The sequence below is a fragment of the Nestor notabilis genome, unplaced genomic scaffold (genome assembly GCF_000696875.1).
Source record: "Nestor notabilis isolate BGI_N333 unplaced genomic scaffold, ASM69687v1 scaffold6170, whole genome shotgun sequence".
Classification (NCBI taxonomy): Eukaryota; Metazoa; Chordata; class Aves; order Psittaciformes; family Psittacidae; genus Nestor; species Nestor notabilis.
The window spans coordinates 41883-55967 of NW_009909594.1; the positions used below are offsets into that span (position 1 = coordinate 41883).

General features: G+C 35.7%; 1 protein-coding gene across 1 annotated transcript in view; it reads left to right on the plus strand.

The window, feature by feature from the left end:
• LOC104403584 (vacuolar protein sorting-associated protein 13B-like) overlaps window positions 1-14085 on the plus strand; it is a gene marked incomplete at its 3' end in the record, with an annotated part of 89465 nt that overhangs the window by 41285 nt on the left and 34095 nt on the right. The window contains exons 3-6 of the mRNA XM_010011812.1: window positions 655-775; window positions 3045-3212; window positions 4307-4488; window positions 6919-7093. Of these exons, the coding sequence (XP_010010114.1) occupies window positions 655-775; window positions 3045-3212; window positions 4307-4488; window positions 6919-7093 (646 nt within the window). The remainder of the gene's footprint in view (window positions 1-654; window positions 776-3044; window positions 3213-4306; window positions 4489-6918; window positions 7094-14085) is intronic.

Here is a 14085-nt window from a genome sequence, read left to right on the forward strand (position 1 = left end):
GGGAATACTAGTGGGGTGTTTAAAACCCTAAATTCAGCTAATTAAGATTTTCTTGCGTCTGTGAATTGTATCTTGTAAGGTTTATATCATATACTCTAATTGAGCCATGTTTCCTGCTCCTGAATTCCTTAAGGTGAATAAGCTATATATAAACTCAAGATGAGCAGGTGCCCTCAATTCATTTATCTTTTCTGGGGCTGTTCTAAAAGTCTGCAAAAATATTTTGCTTTGTGAATCAGCTTCAATTAGCTGTTTTAGGAAGGACATGACTGACGTCTTGGAACCATGTGAGGTGGTTTCACCTGTAGGCGTGTAAGCTCATAAACTTCAGTAGTTTCTTGTATTTGTTTTGGTAGTCTGCAGAGCTCTTTCTCTGAAGGAATGTTTCAGCAGAAATGCAGCTAGAGGAGATGTGTTCAATTGAAATTAATAAGTGCATTTTTTTAAAAGAAAAGTGAAATTATTAATTACAAATAAGTTTTTAATATTGTCTAGATAGATTTGTAAGAATGTGTGCAGTTAGGTGCATGAGTAGGATTGAATTGATGGAAAATCTATAACAGAAGTTTAGTTTAGCACAACTTCACCATGTTGTTCTCTCCATATTTTTCTTTTTTTTTTTATTGACTCAGCCGCTTTCTTGTCCTCTAGCAGGAAGACCATGAAAGTTGTGGTTCCAGTTCAACAAACCGCAGCACCACGGAAAGCATGAAATCAGCAGTAAAACCACGACGAGTTCAGCAGTCGGCTTCTCCTGACCCTGATTTACCTCCAGGTAATCCATAATTTCAGAAGCTGGATTGTATTTGAATGATAGAAAATGCTTAAATTTCATTCAGTTGGCCACAGTTAGACTATGATAACTTTATTGACCTACAAATCATGTAAAGTTGAGTGAAATCCTTGAATATTATCAAATAGAACCAAATGGCAATAAAATGTGGTCAATCCTTGTATCTTTCCTTCCATTTTGTTAGAATAAATTTGTGGAACTAATTTATAGTTCAGGGTAGATTAGTGTGAAAATATATTATAGGGGTAATGTATTAGATTTTAACCTCTGCTGCTCTGATACTTCTGTTTGAGATCACTCTGTTTTCTGCTACTCATTAACTGCTCAGTGGTTCACATTAAATTCTTTCCTTGTATGTTTTCAGACATTTTGTTTTCAAAGCTATTCTTATAATAGTTTTAAAGGTAAGGTTTATCTCTTTCTGAAAGTAATCATTCTTAGAGCTGTTTCTTACCAACTCCTGTATGTACTGGCAGAAGTGTTCAACACCATCCTCCTCTCACCCCCTCCCGCCCCCAGCTCTCACCCTGATGTGGATTTCAGCTCAGTTGAACTTCGGCATTTTTGTATCATGTGAATATCTCCGAGGAACTATATGTTTGATTACTATTGTCTCTGAGTTTGCACAAAAATTTGCTGTATGTGGTGTTTTGTGCAGAAGAATGACATTGGAGAGTACTGGAATGAATTACAATTTGCTTTCTTGGGGAATGTATTTTAGATGGATGACAGTTTTTTGTGCTAGACTTTTTTTTTTTTTTTTTTTTTTTTTTCTTTTCGTAGGATTATAGAATGGTTTGGGTTGGAAGGGACGTTTTCCCCCCCGCCTGCCATTGGCAGGGACACCTTGCACTGGACCGGTTGCTCAAAGCCCTGTCTGACCTGCCCTTGAACACAATTGTTAACAGAAAGTTTATACTTTGCCTTGAATAAAGAGATAATATTGAAATTTAGCGTGCGGAATATTATGTACCACAGAGAACCATCTTGCTTTGGAATGGGGACGTGAGGAGCCACATATGGAGGCTCTCTTAAAGCTCTTGGATCCAATAATCTCTGGTGGCCTGGAATTGCAGAGGTCTTGGAATCCAGGGTTTGCTACCATGGACAGCACTTCAACTCTGGCAGTTCCTTGGTGCTTGGTTCTTTGGGTCTCACCTGTGAATCGAAGAATTGCCAAAGACCTGGATGATTATATGGCCTTCAGTGACAGTTCTTGAGTTTTGTTTCAAGTTTGTTTCTGTCAGTACTATCTATGGGTTCCCCAAAAGGTGTAGTCTTAGACAATTAAAGCCTGTGAATTTAAAACTGTATCATTAACGGGGTTTTTTTTCAGTATAGTTACCAAACTAGATCTCTATAGCATGTATTGAATGTATTTTTAGATAGAATGTGAGTAATGTTATAAATTTTAAAAGATAGAAATTTTTAGGGTTTTTTTTTTGTTTTTTGCTCCAGCAGAAATGAGTTAGCTCCATAGTTACATTCAATATACATAAAAATCATGCATATGGGTAATATTTGATTTCTTTACCATACTGGTAAAATATGAGTGTTTACTGCATACTGGGAATTCACAGACGAGATCATTTTTCCAATCACATTATGTCTGTAAAAATGTAAATAGATTTCTTCCCAACAGGATTCAGTGCAGGTGCTTACTGTTTGGGTTGTTGACAGAAAGTGATTTTGTTATGCCTCACAGGGGTCTTACTGAGCATGATGTGGATATATTAGCTTTTAGAATGAAAAAAGTACTAGGCATATTAATGTTTAGTTAACTTTTAAGAAAGTAGGTGAGGGGGCAAATAGGTGTAGTGCATGCATACTTGAAAAGCAAACCAGCAACTGCTGTTTTCTTTTCCAAACCTATGTCTAAATGTCTTTCAAGTAAAAAAGTTACTGTCATTAAAATTCTTTGTTTACAACAATACAGAGTTTTCTATTTTTCTTATAAGTTTGAAAGTTGATTCTTGCCACCAAAAATTAAGTTTTTATTCTAGATTATATTCCTAGTAGTTACACTTCTTTCCTATAGTTTATTACATTTCCAGGATTCTGATTGACTTAACTGCACTGAATGTTAAAGAGTTTTAAGTCCTGTGATTTTTGGATAAATAAAGGCTAGTGTTAGTTTGTTTTAATTTTGATTTTTAAAAAATAATACAAGTTGGAAATAATGACTTTAGTAATAAATGAATTTGGCATCATGTGTTCCTTATGACTCCAAAGAATTTGCTTCATTTTATAGGTTATGTTCAGAGTTTGATCAGGCGTGTTGTAAACAATGTCAATATTGTGATCAACAATCTAATATTAAAGTATGTGGAGGATGATATTGTTCTCTCAGTGAATATTACTTCTGCAGAATGCTATACAGTGGATGAGTTTTGGGATCGAGCGTTTATGGACATCTCTGGTGAGTAGATGTGTTTTGGTTTTAGGTATCACTGTGGAGGCACTCAAATTCATATAGAAATCTGCAAGACTAATAAAAATGTCTCTTTGTCAGAAGATACTTCTTGTCTTTTCATTTTTCTCATTTTTCCCTTGTCCTTCATTTTGAAGAACCAATTATAATTATATTGATTACTATCTACAAGCACAAACATACTTTAGTTTTATGCTTCCTGTTGGCAGTGAGTGCTTAGGGAACCTGTTTCTATTTTTATGAATGGCAGCAGTATCTTAAGACATTCCATTGCAACCCTTTGTGATGATCTTAAAACTCTTAAGTAGGCTGGCTAGGGAGGTAGTAAAATGTGCTGCGCTGTGGTGAGCACAGTTTATCACTGCAAGACGTGCTTCATCTTACTTCATGTTTTCAGGGGAAAAAAGTCCCAAATGGCAACTTTTTTGATTTTTGTCTTGGTCTTCATTATCTGAATGTCTCAATCTTTGAAGTACCAATGTTTACATCGAAGTCCAGGTGCTCTTACTGACATTTGTAGAGGTGAAATTTGGGCATAGTAAGAGTACTCTAAGATCACACAGAAAATATCTGTTAGAATGGGGAATTGAAGTAATGGTTTCCTGACCACTGGACCCATTTCTTTGTTATGGCTAAAATCATACAAACTAATATGACAAAATTTCAAAGTATGTTTCATGTTAAGATTGCTGTAATAGCCTTTGTTTGCTTTGAAAGATTCAAAAGAAAACTTTGGGGGGAGAATCTGCAAGATTCTTTTTTGGAGAATAATGAGAATAATATTTATTTGTCTTATGCTTGCACGTGAAGCAGTACTCTTATTTTATAAATAGATCTAAGGTACAGTGAAGGGATGTAAATTTGAATTGAGTGTAACTAGTCTGTCCTCACTTTCAAGTGTTCAGCTGAAAAAGTCTGTGACAAGTTAAATTATTCTATTTAGTCACATAAGCAAGTACTTAGCTCATGATTTAAATAATGACCACATGACCATCTTGTGCTTTCTTCTAGATAAGAACATGTATGCCTAACTTATTTTTCTTATGCAATATGTTTTTTAACCTATATACTTCTTTTAAAAGCCACTGATCTGGTCCTGAGAAAGATGATCAACTTTTCTGACTGCACAGTATGTCTCGATAAGAGAAATGCTAGTGGTAAAATTGAATTTTACCAGGAACCTCTGCTGTACAAATGTTCCTTCAGGACTCGTCTGCATTTTACTTATGATAACCTCAATTCCAAAATGCCATCTATTATTAAAGTAGGTATCCAGAATATTTTACTTTGCAGCTTGCTTGGGAAGTCTTGAGTTTTTTTCAAAATATACTTTGAGATTTAAAGTAAAGTGAAAAGCTAATGCTGGTGGGGTTTGTTAAAGAGATTTTTTTGATTGTGTTTTGTTTGCATGATGCAATTAGTCTATGCACAGTAACAGCGTGGAAGGAAGGAAGGAGTACTCTCTTCTATATTCTATTTTTCGTAAAGTTTTAAAAAAGAAAACATAATAATTGTAAGAAAAAAAAAAAGTCTGCAGATAATCTGTTAAAATAAAAAAAAAGCCCAACCTGTATTCTTTAAGGTGACTGCAGTAAGATGGAAACGATTTTTTACTTACGTTGTTCTTTCAAATGTAGCATAAACTCTCATAAATAACAAGAAACTGCAGTGTATTAACACTAAGTAGTGAACCATATGAAGTGGATTAGCAAGCCAAGCTCAGTTCCTAGTGAGCAGGGGTGCAGTATTAGTTGTGGGCATCTGACATGAGGTGATGTTTACTTTTTGCAGCGCAGAAGCAAAACACTGGGTTGGTGGAGGGACTAAACTACCTTTCCCTCCTACTTTTCTTTTTCTGCTCTGAGCAGTCATACATGTAAGGTTTATCTTCCCTTCCTCCTTCCCTCCATCCCTGCTCTCTCGAGGAATGCTAGTAGTGCCCATTTAATTATTTGAGAACTCTTCTAAGTTAAGACACAGACTGTATAGCAGGCTTTTCCTGTTTTAATAAAAAATAACCTTCAGATGTATGCACTGCAAAATAGTTGATTTTGAGATAACTTTTGATGGATATTTCTCAAGAATATAATGTTAAAGTGTCACTTTTCAGTTAGGATACTGCATTTGTTTTGCTCATGATCTTTTAGGAAGTCCTAGGCTGTTGTGAGCTTAAGGTTGGGAGCTAATTAGGAATCATGTCCAATTTGGAGAATGCCCCTCTTTCTTGTATATGCTGCACTGCTGTATGCCTCTGATTACATTGCGCAAATTTGGAGATTTGTGGACATGGTAGTGGCCATATGAGGCTTTATCCAGACAATAATTGTAACAAAATGCTGGATACTTGTGCACAAATGTCTGGTGGTTTGAAAAAATTTTTTGTTTTTTTTTTTTTTTTTTGGTGTAGGGTAACTGGTAATAATTTGGGAAATGTCCTTATTTCCAGTTTTATATATATATAAAAAAAGTTACGTATTCAATGATAATAAGACTTAACAGTATGCCTTGTAACTCTGGAATATCTGTGAACTCCAGTGATAATAAGGAATCGTCATAGGACTGTCTATAGTTTACCAGTTACGGTCTTTATGTTCTGTGGTGACAGTATGGTTACTGCATATAGACAGTGAATCTTAATGTCAAAAAGCCTGATTTTTAAATTAGACATATAGTTCTGTTAATTTTGGAGACATAATCTGTACCTGGCTAAGTCCTATATGCCAGTTTTGCAGAGCAAAAGTTTATGATCAAATTACAAGCTTCTGGCAGCACACATTAATGGAAATACTGACACAGTCTTCCATGTAGTTTAAAACGATATTGTTGTAAAAATGATGATTATTATTTTTACATTATTACTTAAAATTTTCAGTGGATACTGGACTAAAATAAAACTCATATTAGAATACGCTGAGGCAGTAGTAATTTAATTAAATTTGTATTAAACTTTTCTGGTTATCTTTGTTGGTGGTCATTTATTGTCCCTGCCCCTTTTTAAGGCATATTTCGGCTGGTTCAAAGATGTCTTTTGCCTTTCTCCCTCCCCCCTGATAAACTCTTAATTTTTTTATGTTGTACATAGTTTTCTTACTTTTTCATCTTTTGTAATGTTTCTTCTTTCTCTTACCTTCTTTTTTCTTCAGTCTTTAAAGAAAATACTGTTTATGAAGACATTCAGAGCTGTGCTCAATTGAAACATTTAGATATATAATGATAGATTAATATTTAAGTGAATTAATAATTGTTTATTATGTTCCAAAGAATAATGGTTCGAAGGGGAAGAAAGAAAAGGTGTATATTAAAAACCAGTGTATTTGAGTTTTCTTTTAGCATGCAGAGATTTTTATGAAATTCTGTAGCAAAAATAAAAGTTTAATCAGATGGTATCATATAACTTATGTTTTAGAAATGTGTTCAGCAGCAATTGTAAAAAAAACCCAAAACCCACATTTTTTTATGTATATATATGCAAAATGTATTACATCTGACTTTTCAACCTAAAGATTGCTTGTGTAGCAACCCGAAGAGTGTATGCTTTTGACAGTCATTATTTACAGCTCTTTGCCTTGTGTTGTATTGCAGCTTTTGCTTTTAAAAATCAGAATGCTCATACAAAATGAATATGAATTAAAAGTTGGCTTTAATGATGACAGAGCTTTGTTATTGTTTGCTTTTGTTCTCTTTTATTTTATAGATTCACACATTAGTTGAAAGTTTGAAACTTTCAATCTCTGATCAGCAGCTTCCTATGTTTATACGTATAATGCAACTTGGAATTGCTCTTTATTATGGGGAGATAGGCAACTTCAAAGATGGAGAAAGCGAAGATTTGATTAGCCACACTAAAGATATGTTGGGAAATATCACAGGTAAATACACTTTTACATTTTAAAAGTAATGTTAAAATACTAATTTCTTTGCTTTTTACAAATATAAATGGCAAAGCTAGTCATTGCAAAGTATCTTGGCAATCTGCAGCTTGTTAGAGGCACTTCATTGTGCTGGGTAAGTATGAAGTGCTTTAAAATATTTTTTTATGTTCTGTTCTGAAAAGTATTCTCATGGGCCTGACTAAACAAGAAATGTGGAGTTTGTTACCCCGGACATATGATTAGAAGTTAACTATTCTTCTACTATTCTATTAACTAATAGTCTTCTTTGGATGAAGTTTTTGAACAGCTGTGAATATGCCCTTCTAGTTTTTAATAAAATGGCCATCTAAAAAAGAAATAATATCATGTAACTTCACACTGATGTACACAAGAGTTGGCAGACTAAGGTTGCAGTGACAAGAACTACCAAGGAGGAAATCTTTAATTTCCTATACAGTTTTTGTTTAACTACATTGTGCTCAAAATTTGTTATTGAACTTAGTTATATGCTTATATATATCTGACAGAACTATCTCCTCCAGAAAACAAGAGATGACAATTGTTGAGTGGCCAAGCTAGAGAACTGTAGAAACAGTTCTACAAGTCCACTTCTGGTTTCCCTGCAAAATACTTTTGCCACATACAGGCTAAAACTGCTACCATCTATGCATTCATACCCGTTATGCTTCTTTCCTGCATAGAGTTTAGTATATGTGTAGGCATACATACACACACATGTGCACATACACTTACACACACATAAATAAAACTTTTAAATATCTAATGTTTTTTTCCCTCTTCTTCAGTGCAGTTAAGCAGAAGTGTCAAGTTGACATTAACCAGGTTACCCATAACATCAGTTTGTGAGTTTACTTTTTTTTTTCTTCGGACTTCATATTATGTCTGTGTCTGAGAAGTTAAAAATCCCACTTTCTTAGCACTTTATGGTGCATTTGTGATCCAAATTTCCAACCACAGACATTTGAACTTTTCTGAAGAAAATTCGAATGTGCTACTATTTTCGGGGGGGGGGGGGGGAAGTCCAATACTAAATGACATGTATTATCTGCTGAGCTATATTAGCTGCATTTTTTTTTCCCCAGGAGTGACACTTCATGAAATCCAAGACTAATTCCACTGGAATTGTGCCTAAATTCTTTACAGTTTAATAATGTACAGACCTCCATTATAGATTATATTCTTATAACTCTCTTCATTAAAGTTTGACCCAGTATTTATTAATAAGCAGTCCCCACCCTTTCAGTTTAAAGAATTTACTGGGTTCAGTTATCACTAATTCTTAGTATTTTGAATGGAACTTGCTTTTATTATGTTGCTGTTGACATAATAAAATCAGTCACCTATCCGTGTCAAAGAATATTCCAGCAGCAGTTGGCTTGTTTTTGTATACCCCAATACAATAGCAAGACTTTGAGATTTTTCAGCAGAGTAGCCTGTGTCATGAACATGTATTTCGCTACCTGAGTAAAATCTGCTCACATTCTGTTAAGCTGAAAGCATTCAAAATACACAGGTAAAATTACAGGTCAGAAACACAGGTAGAAACTCGCTTTAGTATGGTCTGTAAATTCACTTAATACTGTATGCAGACTGGACAATGCTTCTGCTCAGGGCTGGACAGGGCTTTTTCTTCTGAGGGATGGAAGGCTGCCTGAATTGTAGGCCTGGATATCTGACTGTCATGGTAATGCAAAGGAGGAAGTTGATGTATTTCAGAGCAGAGAGACAGAAAAGTGAGAAGGGTTTGGACAACAGCCGGTGGCAGAACCAGCAGTTGTACTTGTGGTAGGCTGGGATTTGAGAATAAGCTTTTGCTTTGTGGTGGAAAATTGGTTAATATAACTAAAAGTGTAAACAGTTCAGGCATGAAAGAGGACAAGAAGCCAGGATGCAAGGGAGAGCTGGAATTTAGTTAGATGGAGCTGTTGAGGTTGATGATCTAAGGCTGAAATACTAGAGCTAGTTAAGTAAAGTGTGATCTGAAATGACTGAAGAACAGAAAAAGCTCAAGCAGAAGTCTAGCACTTGCTAGGCGCACAACAGTGGACTAGAAATGAAAAGTTGCATCGCTGAGGGAGGGGTGCAGGGCAGGTGGACAGACAGCTGAGGTGACTCTCTACACGATGATGTTGGGAGATGCTGTATAGGAAGCTTGGGATGGATAAGAGAAGCTGGAATTGTTAGCAGTCTGAGCTGCTGAGAGTGGTTTTAAGTTTCTGGTGCTACTTACTCTGAGTATTTGCCTTGAGATTCTGTATTATGAAAGTTTTGGGTTGTTTTTTTTTAACTTCATAAAATGAAATCCATGGCAGATGTGATTTCAGCATATGAAGTGTGTTTCCCAGGTGTAAAATGGCAATAATAACAGTACCTTTTCATCCCAAAGGATGGAAACATCCCAAAGGAATGTTACGATATTTTCAAATATTTGTAAAGCACACTGACCTTGTCATGATCTTTATTCTCAAAAAACTGAATGAAAGTAAAGAAGGCCCTTGAATGCGAGTAGTTAACACTTCTGCAACAGGAAACAGAAGAAAATGTTGCATAGATCCTTTAAAACTCATTTTTTTAATGGGCGGAGGTGTTCCTTCTTGCAAACTTGGTGGTAAGAACAGTAGTGCAAGGAATTTCTTGGTTACCAATGGAACAAAAAGCAGGTCAAGAGATTGAGTTTAATGTTTTGCCAGTTTTGGGCTGAATATGTTTGAGTCGGCTGGAGAAAATGACCACCAGTTTGACTGAAATGATGTCAGGACAAAAGGTCATGTGCGCAGTTAAGCTTTCCTGTGTGTTTTTCTCATCCCTGCACTTCCTGTCTTTCTTCTGATGAGGGTTAGAGATATACATATATGATATGATCTTTGTACCAGGCTATATAATATTATTTCAGCTCTTTATATTTTCATGTGTTTTGTGGGGTAAATGACCTGTGTAGTAAACCCCTACAGCCTTTTTCTCCCTCCATTATTGGAGCTTCTTTTTTGCCTTTATATTTTGGTATCCTTCCAAGGAGCAGCAGGTATACTTGCAATTCATATTTCAACAGACTAAACATTCAGCATAGACAGACGCCTCTGGAATGGGGCTTTTGGGGTCAGTCTATTGTGCAGCTGTCTGATAGAGTGTGACAGTAACTAACTTCGTAGTAGGCATCAATAATAATGGGTTGTAACTGGTTGCTTAGATCCTATACGCTGAGGATGGGTATCAAGCTCATTGTATGGAGATGGACAATTTCCATTACTTAGAATACATGTTTCAGCACATAGAATTGCTTAATGTCCGTTAACATCAGTTAAATGGGCAGCAGTTAAAATGAGTAGCAAATTGAAGAAAATAGTAAAGATTAAATCTTCCCAAATTGTGAAGTTCCTAAAGTGGGGAGATGAAAAGCATTAATACTCCTTGAATAGAGACCCCTCAAAATCTGATTAAATCTTTGAAAGGCAGGAGTCACACATTGGCCTTTTGTTTTTACTTATTATGTAAGAGCTTAAGTATCAAGACAGTTTTTCTGCTGCTGATTTTAAAAGTGGTTTAATGTAGATGGCAGAATGCAAGCAACTTTTTTTTCAGTGCATCCAATGAGCAAAGTGTATTTCCAATTGATCTGCTTGAACTTGTATGCGAGATACAAAATATACTTTTTGGTTTGGCACTGTCAGACAGCTAACACCTTCCTCTCCCTTTTTGGTATCTACACTTCCATATCACTTTAAAATTAACTGTCTGGTGATTTGTACCTCAACTCAGAGGCACTTGCCCTTTTGTTGTGATATTTCATGTTATTTAGTCTCCTTTGCGATTAAAATAGAAAATTGATCTCCTACTTCCTGTCCTGGCTCTGGTGTTTTAAAGTCACTGCCACTTGTTTTGTAGCTCACCATTAAGTAACTCGTACGTCTGCTCTGAGTTTTATTGAGGTTGGCATATTGTTTAAATAATCGGAATTTTAAATGATTAGCACCACCAAGTAATTTTATGGGGAGTACTTTATTAGTGTTACTTCAGCACTTCAGAATTGTTGTGGCATCGTTATTTATTGGGTAGTTTCAATTTACAGTAAACAAGACAAGTAGATTAGGAGTAGAAGCTTGGGGAAGTTTGTTTAACAGATGGAGATACATACCATGGAGAAAGCAGATTCTGTGGAGTTGAACCTGAAGCTTTTGTATAATATTACATTCTCATTCCATATCTAGTGGACTGTGCATCTCGGCAGTAAAAAGGAGTTATGATTTCTTCCCTTGATTTATGTTTGTCTGTAAGGTGGGAGTGTATTCTAGTGTAGTAGGATCAGAGGTTTGAGTTTAAGCAAGTTTATGTTCTCAGTGGAGAAATAAGAAGAAAACTTGAAGTTTTAACTATTTTGTAGTATTGGTTCCTGGCTACCTGAATCACTGTAGTGGGCTGTGTACAAAATAAGTGTAATACCTCTTAAATGTGTAAACGTACTGTCACTTGAGCGTGTGACTTCGTAATTCATGCTACAATTATGATGGCATCAGATTTTCGACTAGAAAGTGTTGGGCCTACATTTGCTTTTAACAGGAGATGCAGAATGCCTTTCGGAGTAGAGCTTAGTGCATAAGATTTTAGTTTCTACTGGTGTTGATATCATTTCTTCCCTGTGTCATAAATGCATGCAAAGGAAAGTCATACATTTATTACCCTGAAAGCATATGTGGTGGTGTATTTGCGATTCTCCAAGGACAGGTCATACTGCAAGGACAGATTTAAGGGCTATTTCATTCTCAAGGTCAGCACCAAAGCCTTTGTTATCAGCCAGATAACTCTCGCTCCTTCTATATTTCTTTTTTTTTTTTTTTTAAATATGATTTATCCCATGTTTTTTGTATTCATGATTAATTGTAATGTCCTAGCTGTGAGTTTGCAGTAGCTTCTTTAACTTACAGCAGGTAAAATACGGATGAGGAAATGAATTTAATATCTACATTACTTAGTGATACAAGAATGAACATCTACAGCTGTGTTTTTGAAGTACTTACCATGTTTCATGTAGGCAGTTTCATGGTTGATTCAACCAGATGAAAATGTATACTATTGCCAGCAGGGATGGTGATGCATTCTCTTCCTCTTCCCCTAGTGTCAGCTCTTGTACTTATGTAGCCACAGGCTAAGCTGGATCAGCCTTACCTGGCTGCAAACTAACACAGGCAGAAAAATAAATGAATACACAGAGTAATTTTCTACTGGGTTAGTTGCAGACCTGTGGTGAGAGATATCACCTTCCAGACTCAGAGATAAGTATCTCGAACCCTTTAAAAGAAAGGACAGTGAATTTCTGAAAATCAAACTTGATTTGAACATGGGAACAGTGAGATGCAGTCACACTGCAATCTTGTCATTTATATAAAATATATTTATTAGCTGGAATCACCGCCCTACTCTCTGAAGCAAGATTGTTCCAGCGTGATCTTGTTATGGGTGGCTAGCAAGAGTAGATTTAGAAACCTGATGAATAGGAGCATTTTGGCTTTTAACGAGCTTGTGTTCATAAAACAGAGGTTTTACCATTGTATTTCACTAATCTATGTGTTTGTAGTTGATGTAGTGGTTAGCATAGTTAATTAAAACCTAACTGGCTTTCTGTTTCCAAAATGTATACTCTCTTTATTGCACTAGCTGTTATAAAGGAATTTGCATTATGTTTTACGCTTTGAAGTATTTAGAGGATTTTGTGGGTTGCTCACTAGGCTGTTGTGTGTTTGTTCCAAAGTTTGACTGTGGAATACATAGTGTTTGTAGTAGTTTTAATTTAGTGATGGAAGATAGGTATATCTTCTTCTGTCTTCTGTCTCACGGTATATAGGTATCGCCACTGTAGTGTAGCTGCTCTTCTGTCTTACTATAATGGCTTCCAAAATACTAATTAAGGTTATAAACCAAACTATTATTTGGCATCTTTTACTGTTGTCTCTATGTGTACACATCCTGCAGGAAGATGTATGCTAAATGATATCTGAATTTTATGACTATGTAGACCGAATGTTATGTATGACCCAGGTCCTACACCTCCACTTTTTTCTTCCTTTCTTATGGCAGACCTTCTACCCTTTCTTCTATGCTTGCCAGCAATAGCCTAGGCTAAACTACTTGAGTCATGCTCCTTACCAATTCTTTTTTCCTTCTATATCTGGCAGTAAGTGTTGGCCATTTCCAAGCTCTGTGTGCACCTCTTTTGTATTTCCTGTGTTTCAAGATTTACATTTGGGTTGAAATCTGATCTCTGACACTGTTTTGTAAAGAGAGCAGGAAGGAAGCTTGTGGGAGGAGGCGTCCTCATCTCTAAGTCTGTGCAGGGAATTCTCATGAGTGGTTTTTCATGTGCTTTCTCCCATTGCACAAGTGTATAAATAATTAGACTAAAAGACTAAGACTAGTTTGACTAAAGAATAAAAACTAAAACTTGTAGGAATTGTATCTCTGAGTTTAAAAATAAGTAAATAGAAATGAGATATGCCTATTTTTGTTCTTGGATAAATAATACATTCCCTATGGGAACAGTACTGCGTCCTTCCTGTACTACCTATGGTAATTCCGAAGTAGCTAATACCCCTCAGGAGTCCTGTAATAGTGGTGGTGAAGCCAGATAGGCTAAGCTAATTGTGCTCTTTGTACATGCACAGTGTTACCCATTTGGATCATGAATCTTAGGCTTGCATCTTACGGAAAATCCTCATTTTGTCCTATATGCTATCTCAAATGTGGGTCTTCTATGAAAAAAAAAGTTAGGTTTTTTGTCTCACAGGTGGCATACCAGCTGTTTTGAGTCTAGATAAACCTGTATCTTTGAATACTTGAAAAATGACTTTTAAACAAAGTGTTTTTTTCCTTGTCAGGGCTTTTGCAATTGAAGTCCTTTTTTATTTAATGTTGAAATTGAAAACTACAAGATTGTAATATGTCATTATTTAGAAGGTTTTAATTTGTAACTTCGGAAG